The 20134-nt window shown below is 43.8% G+C and overlaps 1 protein-coding gene across 1 annotated transcript in view; it reads right to left on the bottom strand.

The window, feature by feature from the left end:
- Window positions 1–20134, bottom strand: part of CUNH4orf45 (chromosome unknown C4orf45 homolog) — a 129321-nt gene that overhangs the window by 13674 nt on the left and 95513 nt on the right. Inside the window, exon 4 of the mRNA XM_052731307.1 lies at window positions 1949–2135. Coding sequence (XP_052587267.1) covers window positions 1949–2135 — 187 coding nt within the window. The remainder of the gene's footprint in view (window positions 1–1948; window positions 2136–20134) is intronic.

Here is a 20134-nt window from a genome sequence, read left to right as displayed (position 1 = left end):
GGTGGAAGTTTTTCTCAAATAACCGCAACTCTGAGAGCCTCCCAAAACACAGATGAGGATAAGGAATTGCTAATGTATTCTGAAATGTTAAGAGAAAGCCTGCCTGATGCAAAGTTTATTTTGAATGGTACAGTACTTTTAATTTTTTTTAAGAAGGGATGTAGCTGTGCTCCCTGGGGAGGAGTTAAACCCACATCTGGTGGCACACCATTTGTCAGGGTTTCCTGTGTGCCACACAACCTGAGTCAACCTGTGTAGAGACAGCAGACAAACCCACCTTGAGAAAACGTCCTGAGTTTTCCTACCGCCTTCGAAGACAGGGGTGTCACAAAAGATGAAGACTGAGACACAGACGCAAAGACACTTAGCAGATGACTAACTGTGATGCTTGACCCTAGCATAAGTCTTGGCTCAGTCAAATTTGATTAGGAATTGTAGACCTAAATCTTCCAACTGTAACCATGGTGATATGGGAGAACATCTTTGTTCTTAGGGAATCTACCCTGAAGCATCTAGAAATAAAATGGCATTGTGTCTGCAATTGCCTCCAGATAGCGCACGGAGTGGGGAGTGTACACCTAGATGTTCAGAGTGAGGGAGAAAATACATCAAAGCAAGTAAAATGAATTGATGGGTCTGGGAGAAGAGTGCAGAAGGAGGTCTTTGAGCTAGCTGTGCTTGCAAGATTTCCTCTGTAAATTTTAAACCATTTAAAAGTGAAAACAAAAAACAAAAAAAAACTTTTAAACAAAAATTGTAATGCAAAACATAAAAGCTTCGTTTAGATTTAGTGGGTGATGGGCGGCATTTGGAACTAACGTGTGATCATACTCAACGTGAGTCCAGCGCTCCTTTACACAGACGTCAGTCATTACCTCAATCATTGCCTTCCCAGAGGTCAGCCCATGAGGAAGTTAGCACCTTCCCAGAGAACAATTCAGCTCCCTCACAGAAAGCTTCAAAGGGTGATGGCGGATGAGCGGGCTCTCTGGCCACAGGGTAAGTTCTGTGCTACTGCATTCCAAAGGCTCTTCAAGGAAGCAAGATGGCACTCCGTGTACAAAACAGGCATCGGAATGGGTGTGAGCTATTCTGTTTTCCTTTCTATCATAGAAGCTTTCTGTCAAACTCAGTATTAAACACTGGACACTGACAAAGAGCACTGTGCTGGGGGATCATGCAGAAGGCCGAGAGAAGACTAGTTTGTACACAGACCTCTGAAAATGACAGTGGGATGTATGCTTACACATCCTGTACTTGATTGTTCATGCTCCAGATTCTTCAGGAAAGTTCCTGCTGGGTCCCCATCTTATTTATTCTTTGTTTTTTGTTTTGTTTTGTTTTTTCGAGACAGGGTTTCTCTGTGTAGCTTTGCGCCTCTCCTGGAACTCACTTGGTAGCCCAGGCTGGCCTCGAACTCACAGAGATCCGCCTGACTCTGCCTCCCGAGTGCTGGGATTAAAGGCGTGCGCCACCACCGCCCGGCCTTATTTATTCTTAAAAGCATGTAAGGAGAGCCGGGGGCGCGCCCCCCCCCCCCCCCCCCCCCCCCCGCATGCCTTTAATCCCAGAAAGTCAGGAGAGTGAGCTGATAGAGTCTTAATGTACTGAGCATGCGCAGGGTTTTCAGAAATGTTACAGGTCTGCCTCCATCCTGCAGGCTGTTTTCCCAGCTTGTGGAAATTAGGGGCCTGACCATCCTCTCTAGGTCAAGCCATGTGGTGGATAAACATTTCTAGTTATGGGACCACACACCCTCCTGTTTTCTTACACTGTGAGACTCATACCCAGCTCCCCAACGTAGTGTATACTTACAGGGGAACTCTAATCTAGATTACAGGCTGGTTTGATAGGTTCAAGGGTACTGTGAAACTATTAGAGTCAAATGACTCTCTAGTCTATGACAGCATGACTTGTCTAGGGATGGTTCAGAAAAATGGCAGCTTACCTTCTCTTCCTTCCTTGGCAGCTTGGGCAGCTTGATGGGCAGAACGGGCCTTGGTGATTTACTCTCTTGAACAAGAAGAGCCCTTTTGGAGTGTCTCTGTTCGGAGTCTTCGTAATCACTCATATTCCAGGCAAGAAAACCACGACTGTATCCTCTCTGCTTATCCAGGACTGAAGGCCTCGGTTGCCTGCAATAGAACAGGTTAGTTGGGTCATATGGAAAAAGATCTAGAAACAGCGGTCAGTCTTCAGTGGGTGACGTTAGTTTGTTTCTCATGTTTGAGGCCATTTCTACCACAGGGCCAAGGAGATCTGAAAACCTGGCCTGTGTGCCTCCTGTTGAGAAGATTCTGGGTGTTTCCCCCGCTCTGCGTCTCCAGACGTCCAGCTGCTGGACCTTCTAGGACCTTCCCACCCCACAGGCAGCTGACAGAAGTCATGAACACAGCCATCTCCCCATCGCCCCTGGAGCCCAGTCAGAGCCACATGAAGGAGATGCTGCAGGGCAGGAGGAAGCCGAGACCTAGTGAGAACTGCTGGGCGCCTGACTGCTGGTTTTGAGGTTTCTTGGACATCTGGAAAGTGCAGCTCTACAAAGTGCAGCTTTAGATGTTTTAGGAAGAAAATCTCCCAACCACGGTCTTTGGGTCAGGTTTACAGTATCAGCCTTGAGTTCCTCCTGTGGAGTCAGCTTCAATCCAACCAGGAGACAGTTGGTCATCTCCACAAGTCCTACTTCAATGCCAGGGGCACCTCTTGCCTGGCGGGCTGGTAGTGTAGCTTGTAGGGTCTATGGCTGGATGGATGATTGATGGCTCTTCTCCCCCAGCACCCTGCATCTTACCTTCCAGCACTTGAAACCTAGCCCGCAGGGAGGAAGCACTGGCTCCGTTACAGCTTGATTTCTCCGCATCCTGCAACCCGACGACATGGCACCTTCAGAAACAGGGTCTTCTCTAGTTCTGGTGGACAACCAAAGCATTGGCATGTTGGCCTGTGCAGTTTGGGGGACCTCTGGGACCTCCCTAATGAACAACACAGAAGGAGGTGTGCCACATCTTTCCATGGCCTTGGTCTCCATAGTTTTGGCTGAGAAGTCGGTTTTTGAGTCTCTATACATGATGTCACCATCCTTTAGCTGTTTTCCATATTCTGTCTTTGCATTTGCCATTTAAGTTTGACCTGGTGTGTGCAGCTATGGATCTGTTTATCACTCTGAATTCTGTTGAACTTCCCAAATATTTACTGGCTTTAGCAGTGGCAATGCTGTTGCCCAGTGATGATTCTGATGGTATTAAAAGTGCCATATGTGTCCCCTGAAGTTTCTGCTCAGGTAGTTCAGTGGTCAACCAGTGGAGATGGCCAGAGAGTTTGAGAAATGCCTTGACTCATTGGGGCTTCTGGTCTTCTTACATGTTGAGGTCTATGTCCATGTCCCGGCAGGCAGGTTACAATGAAAGCCCTTGTTTACTCTTTGCATAGTGCTTTAAGTGAAAGCCCAGGATGATCTCAGGCCTTGCTGACACTGTCCTTCATAGGCATACAGCCTTCTAGGTTCCTAGAGATGTTCTGACACTTCTCACACATCTTCTATGTACATCCTGTTCTCTGGTTTTTCCCTTTAAGATTTTTAGTCAGCTGCTCTTTGCCCCAACGTCTTACTCTACCAATAGCCATGATATTTGGATAACTGCTGCTGATTTACTTTTGACAAATGCCCACGAAACAGAGATGTTTATATGCAAAATCAGCTCTAATAATTGAGAATTCTTAGAAAGGAGCTTTTCCTGGGATTTCAAAACAGGTTAACTACGACATTTCTCTGTGTATGTGGCTTTCCCAACATCTTCAAACCTGTGTTCCACCTCCAGTGATCGGTAGGTATCTGTTTCTCATGACTCTTGTCTTTTAAGGCAGTTGGTATTCAAGCCTGCCTGGAGGTATGAAGAAAAAGGGTGGGCAGCTCAGCCTCACACATCTTGAGGATCATAGGCACTGGTTATTTGGTGTTTGTTTGTTTTCTTTTTGTCAATGTTCTTTTTGTTGTTGTTGTTTGTTTTCTACAAGCATATTTTTGAAGGTCCTTCCTCCAGCATTTCTAAAGTGTCCCCGACGTTGAGGAAATGGAGACTCATCTAAAGGCGATCTGCTGTCTCCTCTGTGTCCCTCCTCCACACGTTGCCCTTGGCCTTGCGTTCCCCTTGGTGCACCGTGGTGGCTCTTAGCATCACCCTCCTGTCTGCTGGACTGATTCCTCTGCACACTTTCTAGTCTGGTAGCCCAGCCGCACTATGATGATGAGCCTCGTCCTCCTCAGGGAATCTTTGTAGTTTGTGTTTCCAAATCTCTTCTCTCCAGCAGTTCTAACTTCTCGGATGATTTCATTTACATATTTTTTCAAGTCCATTTATTTCTTTGTGTGCACATGTGTGCCATGGTGCTTGGACAGCTTGAAGAAGTCTGTTCCCTTCTTCTTCTTCTTCTATGTGGGTCCCAGAGATCAATCTCAGGTCATAGGCTGGGCAGCAAATAGCTTGCCTGCTGAGCCAGCTCTTCAGCCTCATTTATATTCTTTTGGATTTACTAATTTTTTAAAATTCTTTCTGCCCTGTTAACATTCATTTTTTTCTTTCTAAGATTAAAAATTTTGTGTATATGAGTGTTTTACCTGTACATGTAATGCAGGACCTGCAGAAGCCAGAAGAGAGCATCAGATTTTTTTGGAACTGGAACTACAGATGGTTGTAAGCTATCCTGTGGGATCTGAGAGCCAAACCCAGGTCCTCTGCAAAAGCACCAAGTGCTCTTAACTGCAGAGTCATATTTCTAACCCGAGTTTGTGTGCTCGTGTGCATGTGGGCTTGTCCATGTGTGTGTGTATGTTTGCGCTAGCATGCATGTGTCATGTCATTGGTCTGTCAGTCAAAAGATGACCTTGGGTGCTGTGGAAAATCCCTTTGTACACTGTGCAGATCTGTCACTGTGATTGATTTAATAAACAAACTGAATGGCCAATAGCTGAACAGGATAAAGTTAGGTGGGAGAGTCAAACTGAGAATGATGGGATAAAGAAGTGGAGTGAAAAAGGGCTGAGTCAGAAGGGTCACCAGCCAGATGGAGAACGAGTCAGACATACAGAATGGGATAGAAGTAAAGGCCATGAGCCTTGGGGCAGTACATGAATTAATAGAAATGGGTTAAGTTGTAAGAGCTAGCTAGTATCAAGCCTGAGTTATTGGCCAAGCATTTATAGTTAATATAAACCTCTAAGTGATTATTTGAGAGCGACTGCTGGACAGGGATACTACCATTTACAAATGGTGGCCCAACGAGGGGCAGGAATTTCCACATAAGACCTAAAAAGGCTTGAAAAGGGATTCTAAACACACAAAAATGGAGTCAAGTGCAGCTTCTTTGTACCTGTCTTTTCTCTGATTGGCTCTGTGTGCTGGCAGTGAACAGAGGCATGGCTCCATTAAGAGACAGCTTCCAGACTTGGTGCTAATGAAAAAAATGGGTGGCTCTTTTGAGAGGCTCTGCTGCCAAACTCCTAAACAGTATTTATGGTCAGTGGGAGACATGCTACTTGGTGGCAGCAGGAACCCAACAACTTCCCAGGGTTGGGGCAGTAAACGTGACTCTCATTGGTACCTTCTCCATGAAGCTAGGCTCTCAGAAAGCCAAGCAAGGCAGGGCCAGGGGCCAAAGCCACTACTTTGGTCCTGGCCACACCACTTAGCAGTTTAATGTCTCATAGGATCAAAAAACAATACAAATATACAATAAAGACAGGTTCAGAAGAAAACAAAAACAAAAACAAAAACCTCTAAACAGGTTATACTGTGTTTAAAAAATATGGCATAGGCTTGGGAGAGAGAAGAGAAAGAATATATACAGTCTTAGATTAAAAAATATAGTTTTAAAACAATAAAGTCCTTAGAAAGAAATAGAGTAATAAAGAAATATGTATGAAAAGCCATGTAAAGATGGGAAATAAACAGAGTCTGGATCCTATGTGTTGTGTTGTCTTTAGACTTTTTGACTGTTAATGAACAAATGATAACTGCTAAAAGACACTGGATAATGAAATCTGATAGATTAAACCAACCTATATATTTTTAAAATGTCTTGACTTCAAAATATATGTTCCTTTTTGGGAGAGAGGTTATGCTTTTGTTTCCACAGAAAATGAGAGGCTATGGATTCATTCCAGGTTAAGAAAAATCAGGTTTCATCAAGGAGACACCCCCCCCCCCCCGCCAAAATCTCCAAGGGGAGCAGATGGCCCAGATGATCCAACATCTCAGAGTACCTCTGTTGCAGTTTCCTCTGAGTTCTGCATCCAGAACAGCTTCAAGGCAACTGGCTGAGATGATCCAGCCTCACAGACTATTCCAGTCAGGACTTGACCATAATCCTAAATTTTCTCAGAATCCCCCAAAGATTACCAGTGCCCCCAGTCAACAGGAAGTAGTCTAGAGAACTATGCCCACATTCCCAAAAAATAGGTTATGGATGTTTATTATCATTTAAGGAGGGTTGGTTACAAGTTGTTATTGGTCAATAAAAATTTAAATTCAAATATCCCTTTCTAAAGAAAAAAAGGGGGATATGATATAGGAATGATAGGATAAAAGGGTAGATTATTGAATCTGCTTTAATCCAAAAAACAGCTAGTAATCTCAGAATTCTTTACATGGGTGTGGATTTTGATTTATTGATACAAATTTAAAGCTATTTCTGTTATACTATATTATGTTTCTACTTTAGTTTGGGGTATTGTATTTATGTAACTCATTTAAAAATGTAATGTATAATTAAAAATACAAATTAATAGTCATCTTAATAGTCAAACTTATAGTCATGTTAGGTCTGTTTTCAAGGTCATACACAGATATATTTAGATTGATAGATGGCCTTCAGACACTTCAAAGACCTACAGAATGTGGCATTTAATATGTTTAATAACTTAAGGCTTTTCATGACAGTGAGGCACATCTGCACCTGGCAGCACCAATCTACTTCAGAGAAGATGATGGCACTGAAGAAACTGTGCATGGAGTTTATTCTCTTTGTGGTGAAAGCAATCCATGTGGGCAAAGATACTGCCCTTGCCTCAATTGCTGACAGATACTGTCCAAACTGGACCAGCAGGATGCAAAAGAAGATGACTGCCGAACTTTGCCAAGACAATGTGGGACAGTCCTTCATTCAGAATTCCCTGCTTCACAGGAAAGTCTATCAGATACGCTAGGCCTGTAGGCCAGAGGTGGATGCCTGAACATTACAGAACTTTGGGTAACTGTCCAGGCAGTGAAATGTCCCTGTTGTTAGGTAACATTTTACCCTTCTGGGGACTTTGATGGAGCTGAAGACTAGATGGCCATAGTTAAAGTTTTCCTTAGTTATGATAAAAAGCAAACTAGGTATAAAGCTTTAGAGTCACCAAGGTAAGATAGATAATATTTTCTCTAACTTTGCCAAATACAAATAGACTGGATATTGTAATTTTAATTCTTACTTGATAACTGTTCTTGTTATATATAACTTTACCACGTTAAAGTTAAAAAACTTCCTTTTTAATTAGACAAGAAGGGGGAAATGCTATAGAATAATCCCTTTGTACACTGTGAAGATTTGTCAATGTGATTGGTTTAATAAACAAGCTTACTGGCCAATAGCTGAACAGGACAAAGATAGGCAGGAAAGCCAGACTAGGAGAATGCTAGGAGGAAGAAGGGAGGAGTCAGAATCACCAGCAAACACAGAGAAGCAAGATGAGAATGCTGTACTGAGAAAAGGTACCAAGCCACATGGCTAGACATAGATAAGAATTATGGGTTCATTTGAGTGAAAGAGTTAGCTAGTAACAAGTGTGAGCTATTGGCTGAGCATTTATAAATATATTAGGCCTCTGTGTTGGTTATTTGGGAACTGGTGGGCAGGGGAGAAAAGTCTGACTACACTTGGGTATTGATTCCTACTTTGTACCTTAACAGTTTCTTACTGTTTGTTTCTACTGGTGCCAGGCTAGCTGGCCTGCGCTCCAGGAGTTCTCCTGTCTCTACCTCCCACCTCCCAGTAGGAGCACTGAGATTACAGAAGCACACTACACCTACTTTAACATGAGTTCTAGAGACTGAACTCAAGGTTCTCATATTTGCACGGCAGACACTTTACCCACTGGGCAATCTTGCCAACTCAGGTCTCATGTTTTCCTACACGTATCACCCACCCCCTAACCAGGAAATAGTGTATGTGACTATAATATGAAAATCAACATGTTAATATGAAAAATGTGTACTTTACGGTCTCTAATGCAGACACAAATGCTGAATTCTTGGTGCTAGCGCATTTCAAAGATGACAATCACAATACTTTCTGGCGTTTATTGAGATATGTGAGTATCCAGACACTATGATAGTTTAGACCTGTCATCACTAATTTCTCCCATATCATAGGTCTTGCTCTCACTTTTCAGAGATCCTAGAGAAAACTGTAAATACAGAAAAGCTGGAACTTAGAGCTGCCACTCCAAACCTTGCAATCACTCACAAAGCAGGTATGTAGCACTTACTCTTGATAAGCACTAAATGAGTTAATACTTAACACTTAAACAGTCTCTAGCCTGTAGTAAAGATTCTTTGGCATTAGCTCTAAGAACTCATCCAATTATGATAGAGCACTGCTTCACAACTCATCCTGCCATCATTTTTCTACCCCCCACCCACCCCTAAAGATTCCTCTTCCCTGTGATGACTGTTCTGATGAGTGACACAACCCCATGCCCCGAGTCATCAGAATTACATTCTTCTCTCACTTCTCCTCCGCCCCTCCATGGTTAGCTGCTGCCCTGTGTTGGTGAGTCCTTTGAAGCCCCCCAGGGCTGAAGATTAGGCTCCCACCCTAGTCCTGTTGCAGCATCTTCTGGATTTGGTATCACTGTCTTACTTCCTGTCCTATGTGCATATGTGTGCAAGCATGTGCGTCATTGTGCACGTGTGGAGGCAGGTCGGGGGAAGACTTTTCGGAGTTGGCTCTCTCTACCATGTAGGTTCAGTGGATCCAACTCAGGTTGCCAGGCTTGGAGGCAAGCACCTAATCCTGCTGGGCCCCCTCCCTAGCCCTCACTTCCTCACTTCCAAATTAAAAAAGCAAAAAACGTTGATTGTCTACCTAGAACTAAGCACAAAGCTTTCATTATGGAACAATCTAGCCAGTCCCTCCTGAGCAGGTCACAAGACTTCCACACCTCCACCCCTTTCTTATGTGATTCCTGTGGTTAGAATTCCCTTCTCTCCACTTGTATGCTCTCTTGCTGGACTCCCATGGGGCTTTGTAAATGTAGCATAACACTGTTTCTCCTAGAAAGCATCTCTCTGTCTGCCCACAGTTATCTACTCTTCTTTCCTCCACAGAACACTGTGACCATCTGCATGCCCATGATACCTGGTTCTGTCATGAGGATGCTCCCCCTGCCTCATGACATTGTGAGTAAATGTGTGTGAGTAAATTACCGTGTGTGTGTGTGTGTGTGTGTGTGTGTGTGTGTGTGTGTGTGTGTGTGTATGTATGTATGTATCTCCCCAGCGCTCGCTCTCTCTCTCTCTCTCTCTCTCTCTCTCTCTCTCTCTCTCTCTGTCTCTCGTGTGTGTGTGTGTGTGTGTGTGTGTGTGTGTGTGTGTGTGTGTGTGTGTGTGTGTCTGAGGATTGAACCAAGAAATTCATCCCTGTTATGCAAGTCCTCTGCTACTAAGCCACAAGCCCAGTCTGCTTCTTATGTTCCTGTGTCTTCAGTGTCCCCATAGTCATCTGTATCTTCAGTGGTTTCTGACATAGAACTCATTTACAGGCTACTTTTTATGTCAAAAATACAAAAAAAAAAGAAAGGGAGAGAGAGAGAGAGAGAGAGAGAGAGAGAGAGAGAGAGAGAGAGAGAGAAGAAAGAAAGAAAGAAAGAAAGAAAGGAAGAAAGGAAGGAAGGAAGAAAGAAAAGGAAGGAAGGAAGGAAGGAAGGAAGAAAGAAAGAAAGAAAGAAAGAAAGAAAGAAAGAAAGAAAGAAAGGAAAAAGTATTTTTTTCTATCTCCAGTGAGAGCCTGTGATGCTGCACACAATGAAGGTTTTGGAGAAAACAGTGGAACTAATTTTAAATTGACTGTTTCTTATACTATTTAAATTATTTTTATTACACAATAGTGTTTAAATTTTCCTCTACAAATGCTGGTTCAGAGATGACCATTTTTTCCCTAGCAGCTTGAAAGTCAAGAAATGGGCTGAGGAGAGTAAGTAGGCTTCAGTACCCGGGAAAGACTGGCTGGCCCTTGCTTATGTAAGTGTCTAACACCGACAGGACAAGCATGGTTTTCATGTGGGCACTTCTGTTGAAGAGACTATCCCGGGTGTTGAAGAGGGGCCTCGAGGGTGGGCTGTGCTTGCTCTAGGCTTCCAGCCTTCTGTGATGAGCTGGGATCACTGTGGACCCTGTGGCTGCTTTTAGTCATGACCAAATAATCCACTGACCTCTTGGTATGTTAGAGAGATCGCTGTCATAAATGGATGTTTTCGTAAGCTGACTAAAAGAGCTGGTTAGTCTGGAGCACTGGGTGCCCAGCACCCACGGTGCATGAAGCCACCTTGTCTCTTCTGTCTGCTGCACTGACCCACATCTTGTGAGTTCTGTCTAGTGGGCTAAAAATACTTCTAATAAGTCATTAAATGGCTGTCGTTTTGGATTCTGAGGTTAAATTTTAAAAGTCACTGTTTTAAGTTCCAGTGACTCAGCCTCCCACCTAATCATAGCACAGTAAGTTACTCACTTGAGTTTCAAATAGAGACACTCCCCTTCGGGGCTCTGCACTTTCCACAGGCACCGTGAAGTGATGTACTTGTGTGTCCATGAATGTCTGGCTGTTGCTGAGGACCCTAAGGACCTGTTTTCTTGAGTGGGTGGCTCCTTCAGTGGTTACTTCCTGAAGGAGTCATCAATGCTTGTACTTTTTACTGCTGGAAGTAATAATTTTCCCTCTGTTCTCTGCTTGGAACACTTAGAAGAAGACCTTCATTTCCAAGGATCTTTTTGCATCTGTGGTGCAGCCCACACTTAGCCATCAGATCCCCTCAGGGAGAGCTTTAAGATGAGTTCCTTCATATCTTCTTTTTCCAGCTTAGCCTTCTGCATAGGTGGATGGGGCGGGGAGGGGAGGTGCCGTGATGAACAGCAACAGATGGGGTAAGATTTCAGAGATGCTGGCTGCTTGAGAAGATCCTCTCTACCCTTAGTGTGGATGCTATTCATCCCACCACCAGAGACCAGGCTGGGGTTGAAGACAGCCAGGCACCATCACTCAGCCCTTCACAGGAGCAGGGGCTTTGAAGGGTAGAACGGGATTTCAGGATGTTCTAGATTAGTGTCACACATAGTGTAAGAGGGTTGAGTCCGACTTTTTTTATTTTGGTTGACTTTCCATCTTGACTCACCACCCTGAAATCATTTATGATTTATGCTGTACGCTGCTCCCTAAATATTTCATCTTTTCTCCCTGGGATAACACTTATTTGATCCTTGATCAACAGCCTATTGCTGTGGAACAATCCTTTTCTACACTATGAATATGTATTACTCTCATTGCTTAATAAAAAGCTGACAGCCAGTAGCTGGGCAGGAAGTTAAGTAAGAAAGCCAAACTGAGAATGATGGGAAGGAGAAGGGCAGAGTCAGGAGTCACCAGCCAGATGCAGAGGAAGCAAGATGAGAAGGTTGTACTGAGAGAGATACCAAGCCACATGACTAAACAGATAAGAATTATGGGTTAATTTAAATGTAAGAGCTAGTTAGTAATAAACCTGAGCTACTGGCCAAGCATTTGGGAAGTGGCTGCTGGGCATTTGGGAGTTGCTGGCAGGACAGAAACTCCACTCCAGTTATAGCCTATCATAGACATCATTTAAAAACATGAAGGGTTATAGATATACATAACATACAGTTACTGGTAGGGAAACATAAATGCAAAGGAGTTATCCTAGAATAAATATAGCCTAGTGGAAAGAGAAAGAAGCTATCTTCTTCTTAAAGGTGATTTATTTTATTTTATTTCAATTTAGGTGTCTATGTGTTCCTGTAGAACAATCTTTGTACACTGTAAATATGTATTGCTCTCTTGTTAGTAAAAAGCTGATTGGCCAATAGCTGGACAGGAAGAGATTGGGTGAGACAGCCTGAGACAGAGAGAATGCTGGGAGGAGGAAGGGCAGAGTTAGAGGAGTCATCAGCCAGACCAAGAATGAGTTGGACACATAAAATGGAATAGAGGTAAAAGCCAGAAGCCTTGGGGCAGTACATAGATTACTAGTTAATAACATACCTGAGCTATTGGCCAAGCATTTATAATTTATATTTAGTCTCTGAGTCAGTTATTTGGGAAGTGGCTGCCAGTTATTTGGGAGCAGGTGGTTGGACAGGAAAATTCCACCTACAATGTGTGTCTGTGTATATATGTGCGTGTGGGTAATGTTGCCCTTGGAAGCCAGAAGAGGATACTGGAGCTAGAGTTATAGGCAGTTGTGGGCTTCCTAATGTGGTGATTGGAGCTGAACTCTGGTCCTTTGCAAGAACAGCAAGTGTTCTTAATTAACCACTGAATCATCTCTCCAGCCCCAAGAAGCTCCTCCTCCTTCTTCTATATCTATTTTTGTTTTACCTAAATGTATGTGTGTGTACCACATGCATGCCATGTGCACACGGAGCCAGAAGAGGGTGTCAGATTCCCTGGAACTAGAGTTAAAGATGGTTGAGAGCATCCATATGGGTGTTGGGAACTGGACCCAGGTCCTCTATAGGTGCAGCAAATGCTTTTAACTGCTGAGCAATATTTCCAGCTCTGCTAGCCCACCATACCAAGAAGCTGTGCTTAATGGGCAAAATCCTGGGTGGCTTACAGAGTTCTCTCGAAGGCATGTGCCATACTTGTTTTATGATTGGGCTTCAGGATGCTGGAAAAACCAAGGATCTATCTTTGAGTTTAACAACCTATTTAACATAAGGCCAAAAAGGTAATACTGATTCAAAAATTAAGACAAGGTGGGACAATTGAAGGACCCAGAAGACAAGGTGAGACAACTGATGGCCCCAAGGGTTCAGAAGCTGTTCACCTGTGTATGTGTACCTTGTGCAAAGGGCGACATGCATCTGTACCGTGACCCTTGGGTGTGATGACCTGGCTTCTTGGTAAGCTGTTGTTGTTTTTCTCGGTGTCAGCGATGTTTGTTGTTCCTGTCATTAAATAATAGATGCCTTAGCCAGATTTTACAGTGTGAGCATACATCCAGTATGTGCTCAGGGACCTACCAGATGTCTGTGTCATGTAGACAAAGACACACGCAGGGATATGAATAAGCATTTTTTTTTTAACTGCTGTACTTGGAAGCAAGTGAAATAAGGAATTGTGTGAATGCTAAACTTTCTTTCTTCCTTTCTTTCTTCTCTTCTCCTTTCTTTCTTTCTTTCTTCCTTTCTTTTTCTTTCTTTCTTTCTTTCTTTCTTCCTTTCTTCCTTTCTTTCTTTGTTTTTGTTTTTGTTTTTGTTTTTGTTTTTCGAGACAGGGTTTCCCTGTGTAGCTTTGCACCTTTCCCGGAACTCACTTTGGAGACCAGGCTGGTCTTGAACTCACAGAGATCCGCCTGGCTCTGCCTTCCGAGTGCTGGGATTAGAGGCGTGCGCCACCACCGCCCGGCTAAACTTTCAAGTACAATCATTCATGATGAAGCATGGAAGATCTGTGTTTACGTTACTTTGCATGCACATGTTCCCATGTGTGCATGTGTTGTGTGGAGACCAGAGATCAGTGTGGAGTCTTTTCCTCGGTTATTCTACACCTTAATTTTTTAAACAGGGTCTAAAACTCTGACTGAACTTAGAGACTAGTGGGCTACTAAGCCCCAGGGATCCTACCGTGTCTGACCCTCCTATTCTGATCACCTCTATCCCCTCCCCTCCCCTCCCCTCCCGTCCACACACACACACACACACACACACACACACGTGCTATGGTTACAGGCGGGTACTGCCACATCCAGCTTGTATGTGGGTGCTGGGGATCTGCACTCAGTTTAGCTCTTTTGTTTACTCAGCAAGTGCATTATTTACTGAGCCACCTTCTCAGCCTAAGTGACCATTTTTAACACTTGCTTGGCTCTCCTGCCCTGACTTAGAAGTTTTCTCAGTCCCACATAAAGAAAATGTCTACAGTTTCCATATCATTCATAGTTCAAAACCGATTTATGAAATGGCTCATGTAGGACAGAAATTATCTTGAAAAGGCAGGTAGGGTAGAGATTATTTAAATGTAAACAAAACTGTGTAATCCCATGTAGCATGAACCCTATCCTGTTGGAAAGATAAAAATCAAATTGTTTCCCCCAATGAATGCATTTGGAAAAGTACAAGAGGGTTCCCCGAGTTGCCAGTCTGACCTCTGCAGACATCAGAATGACTGAGGAGTGCTACTCTTCAGAGGGCTGGTGCTTGTACAGATTTCATTTTCCCTGTTGAAACAAAGCACCCACTCTCTTGGACTCTGCTTGTTTGAAGAGATTGTTCAATTCTGAGCATGTAAGTGTCACGTCTAGTGCTGTGATCATTTGAGTTTGATTTATTGCTTTTATTTCCCAGGAAACATGACCACTTTATTTCAAAGGCTTGTTAAACATTCTATCGCTAGATTGAAGTAAAGAATTGAGACAAGAATAGTCTCTGTGCCCTGAGTGAACACGTCTTCATTAATGTACCGGATTGGCTTCCTTCCCTGAGCTCCAGAATGTGACTAATGATGTCACCAGCACATTGCTGGTTGCCCTTCTGGACTCCAGCTGGGCTTCCCCTACGCAGGCAATGCAATCCTCTCCAACCAGTCCTCTAGCACAGAACAACAACATACTGCAAAAATTGCCATTGCCAAGAACTTGCTTGCAATGTAGAAATGCACCGAGGTGTTGATTGCTTTCCATTCAGTATTTTAAAGTGACTTACATGAAGTGACCATTGTATTGAGCATTCTCATGCATGTGGCCTCAGAACAGGTGTCCAAATACCTAATAAAATCCAACATAGTAGACTGTCTGGGGTCTCCTATTGGGAAGGCAATGTCACTCCTGACATTGGCACTAAGACATCCAGGAGCTTCTGCCAGCTTCAGCAGCCCAGGCTTCCTCTGTTTATGTTGGCGCTTCCTGGACATCTCTTGCTTCTTTGTGAGCAGCAAAGGAAGAGGGAAAAGGCATTTTTGCTGTAGCTGCTTGGTGTCAGTTTGGAGCCTGTTCCTCTCTCCAGAGAGGAAACCTGCACCTTCATGAACTGCAGTGGAAGGTGGTGCAATTTGGTTTACTTGTCTGTAGAACGGTGTGCACACAATGAACGAAATGACAGTACCCCAGTGCTCACCAACTCAGCAAGCATCAACTGACAGCCAATCTGGTTTCACCTCTCTCTTCATTACTAATCCCCTCTAGGACACCCTATCTCACTGACGTGTATTTTATACATAACCCCACTGCTCCTATTTCCCCATGACCATCATTTCACCAAATAGTCACCATCCAAAAGTCTAGTTCTCTCATAACTGTTAAACTGTCAGGAAAATCCAAATCCATTTCACACCTCTTTGACTGATGAATTTTGGAAGCTTTTTATTAACTTTTAATTAAAGAAACTGGATTGTGGGCTGGAGAGATGGCTCAGTGATTAAGAGCACTGACTGCTCTTCCAGAGGACCTGGGTTCAATTCCCAGCACCCACATAGCATCTCACAACTGTCTGCAACTCCAGTTCCAGAGGCTCCGACACCATCACATAGACATACACACAGGCAAAACACCAATGCACATAAAATGAATGAATCTTAAAAAAAGAAACAAAAAACAAAAAACACTGGGTTGTTTGTCCTATAAAACTTCCATAACACATCTTCCGATGTGTTTGACATTTTCCAGTGTCGTCTTATTTCTACACATTGTCAGTGGGAGTTGGAGCCTGATCTGAGTCATGCTGAATTCTGTGGCGAGGCTGCTCTGTGGCTCTGCTAGGGCAGCCATAAGAAAGCACTACAAGCTGGTGACCTAAACATCAGCAAGGTGGATGTGTCTTTCCATGTGCCTCCTGTGGTTATTCTGGACTTGTGTCCCAACAGAGGGCACTCCACTTTCCTTTTTATTTTTATGTATTTGTTATTTTTGTCTCGTGATGCTGGAGGCTGAGCCCATTGCTTCATGTGTGCGAAGCAAGGGCTTTACCACTGAGCAACACCTTAACCCTAAGTTCTTCCTAAAATCCCATCGTTAGAGGATGGGCAGATGGCCCCATGGGTAACGTGCTTGCTTGCCCTGCAGTCATGAGGACCTGAGGTTAGATGCCCAGCACCCACGTAAGAGCTGGACATGGTGGAACATGTCTGCAACCGCAGTGCTAGGAGAGGAGGGTGGAGGTGGAGATCCCAGGCAACCCAGCCGAAAGAGTTAGTTCAGGTTTCATGAAAGGCTGCTTGTCATCAACCTCTGCCTATCCCCTAAGGGCCGGGGGGGGGGGGGGGGGGGGGAGAGAACACAAAGGGAGGATAACTTTTTAAAATCCCATAATATGACAGAGTTAGGATTCTCAGTGACGTTATTTGAATGTCTACCTCCATATACCGTCACATTCCGGGGTAATTTCTTTACTTCATGAATCTGGAAAGGAGAATTGGGAGGAGACCAGTGATAGAGCACATGTTTAACTTGCATGAGGGCCTGAGTTCCATCCTCAGAGTCATTAAAAGAAATCTAGAGCGGGACTAGCTTCTCCCCTCACACGGCACATACCGTAATAAGTCACACATACAGTCTACTCACCCCACTTACATGCTTCTGGCAGCCTCTGAGCACCAGTCTTACATGCAGTAACTTTTTAGGCTTTGCACGGCAGTAGTGCCTTCATTTCTTTGTTCCTTTGTTATTCATTAGCTGGATAAGTTAGGTTTCCTTTTTAAAAGTCCCCTCATATTTCTAAGGGGTTAGATGGTGGTGTGCTTTTATTGCAAAAGTGGAATTCATATTTAATTATTGCCTCTTATTTACTATTTTCAAAGTTAGTTCATTGGGGTGCTCCAAAGGAGCCTCTATACTGTTTTCATTTATTTGTTATAGTGTTGGGGATAGAACCCAAGACCTCCTGGTTGCTAGGCGAGTGCTCTGTCCCAGGCCCATAAAAATCTCTTCAAGTATGGCTCCTCCCATCCCTTGGGACTTCAGAGATCTTGTTCTGTGACTGTTTGAGGGGAGTGATGTGTAGATGTGGGTGTACATTCTCAGAGGTCAGGGAAACTTTGTGAAATCTGGTCTCTCCTTCCATCTTTACGTGGGTTTGGAGATCAAACTCGGGTAGCGAAGCTTCCTCAGAAGTCACTTTTACCTGTGGAGCCACTGCTCTAGCTCTGTGGTGGCCTTCGACAACATTCTTGCTGTTGGGTCTTGCTGCACGGCCTGTTGAGATGCTTCAGGCCCATCTTTTTCATTTCCTTCTCTAGAGCTGTAGCTAGCCACTTCTCCAAAATGCCCTAATTGTTTTTGATGAGAAGGTATTTAAAGAATCTACGTGCTACGAGCTACAGAAATATGAAGGAGGAATTCAGCTGACTATGGCAAAGCTATTACCTGGAAGAGTCAAGGATTTTTCCAGAGGAAGGCAAGGCTCAAGGAGTATTGGTGTTATTTGGCTTTTGAATACATCAGCTGTTTTCTGCTATGAATTTCATGTGTGCTATTATAGCTTCCCCAACTGATTCTTTCTCCTAAGAACTAACAGTGCAGATTGATCATTCTTGGGGCATAGTTTTTCCCTATACAATTAAGGTATTTGGATAACAGTCACACAGGCAAGGCTTCCTTCTTCTAGGCTTTTTGTTTTTCTTTTTTAGCATTAGAATCAGATATCTCCTTTAGCTAGCACCCAAAGCCAGGGCCAGCTCCAGACAAAAGCAATTTATCTGAGATACCTCTCAAACATCCAAGGACAAATGGCAGACAGCATAAGCACTCTAGACCACCTGCTAATCTCCTGAATTAAGGTAAATATCCATACAGAGACACCATGTATGCCAGGCAGATGTTCAGTACATAGCTTTGTTTCTTGTACAAATTAAGCTTTAACCCTCCTTAGGACAAAAGAGCTTTTTACATACCAGGTACATCAAGCTGTGACACAGGCTGCCTAGCTACCCCCACCCTGCCAGAAAACGGCACAGCCAAGTTATACTGAGACAGTTAAAACCCTAAAGAAATATAGGCAGTTTTATTTTTACTCATGATATATACTAACATTGTAGACGCCTAACATTTTACCTAACCACTTCTAGGAATGTAGTTTGAGCACATAAATTCCCTTTTTCTGATATATTAACCAATTTTAGCTCCTAGTTGGCCCCACCTCCTTTAATACTCTACTTTTGGGTTGTAAAAGAAAGTCTGACAGTCACTGCCTGAGGTAAACTCTTCTCTGCCTTTATGACCCTGTAAGAATTCAAGCCTTGTGACTTTGCTTTGGCTGGAGAATTGCTGCTTTGTTTGGGTCTATAACTGAAAACCTCAGAGACTTGAGAGGACTGGAAGAATGAACTAAGATGAGGAGAGAGCTAGGATGAGGAACAAAGTCGGGAAGAACTTAGACCATGGAGAGGACAGGAGAGGAAGGGACGAAGAGGAGCCAGGGATGAGAACAGGACTGAAGCTGTGTAGACAGATTTTGACTCAGAAGAATAAAGTGGCTGGACTAAAGAACTCAGTGTACTTAGATTCATCACGTATTCCTCAGATTAATTCTTGTCGCTAGTAGCGTCTCTTCTGGAACCCTGGGAAAAAGACTATTACAGGCTGGACCCCAGGTGTGTGTGTGTATGTTGGAGGGCGGGGGGGTTTGCTTGTTAGCTCAGCACTCAGGAGACTGAGGCAAGAGCATATCAAGCTTGAGGCCAACTGGGAATACACAGTGACTTCAAGGCTAGCCTGACCTACATAGTGTATCCAGTTCCCCAAACAATCAAACTGAAAAAATTTGAGTCCTAAGGGAGCTCATGGCTACTGAATTGGCCCCTGCATCTAAGTCTTTACAGTGAAGAGAGTATAGGGGAATGTAGACATGCACAATCCATGTAGTAGTGTGTGCATGTGAGTACAGTCACACACACATATGATGAGTAATGTTTTAATAAAATTCAGAGATTTTCATCTCTTTTCCCATCTGTAATAACCCCTCTCCTCCAAGAATCCTGGTACTCATTCAAAACAGGAATGACTGAATGAGACTCTCACATGGTTGTTCATTTGCCCTAAACCGTGATATATCCACAACAGGATCAGAGTAAAAATACCATGATTTCCACCAAGCTTCAGATGCTCTTTTTGTTCCAATAGTATAACCCACTAGAGATTATAAGACCATCTGTACGTCCAGTCCAGATGTCCCAAGGCCCTTGCAGTACTTTCAATCTCGTGGAGGGGTAGAGAGTACTTACCTAGAACACACAAGGCCTTGGGTTGATCCCCAGCCCTGAAAATGCAATCCCTTGGAATAATCCTTGTCCTTGGGCTAAACCATAAACGGGAGATACACTCAGGTTTAAATTTTTTTTATATTTAAAAAGACTTTATTTTGGAGTAAGGAATGATATAACCATGGCCCCGAGCCATGAGGACTTCCTGTTTTTGTTCTAGATGTTGTCATGACCATATGTGTTGAGGTGGATCTGAGGGGGCGGCACCACCTCGGCAATGTCTTACTGAACAGCTGCAAAGAGCAGCTTAGCTTCTGGGAGAAATGTCTCCAAGGCCTCAGCTCTGCTGGGTGAAGACGACATTTGTTCTGCCACCCACCATGTGATCCATCCTTGAATTTCAATGAGTTAGCCTTTGGGCTGCTAGACAAAAAGCAAGTCACAGCACCCCGCATCAACCCTGCCGGCTCTACACACTGCCCCTAAGACTAGAAATGAACTGTTTTTATTGTCAAATACATGATAATTGTGCTCAAAGGGAATTTGTCTGAGCATGAAAATTGCCTCTGTAAATAGCAGCGCTTTGGACTCTAAATCCAGCAGCTCTTAAGGCTGACCCTACCTATCCTTCACTTCTGGGAGATGTATCTAGACTCCCTGATTCCGGCCCAAA

Source organism: Peromyscus californicus, unplaced genomic scaffold (genome assembly GCF_007827085.1).
Source record: "Peromyscus californicus insignis strain IS unplaced genomic scaffold, ASM782708v3 Scaffold_9__1_contigs__length_137607984, whole genome shotgun sequence".
NCBI lineage: Eukaryota > Metazoa > Chordata > Mammalia > Rodentia > Cricetidae > Peromyscus > Peromyscus californicus.
This window is presented reverse-complemented; position numbering and strand designations above follow the sequence as displayed.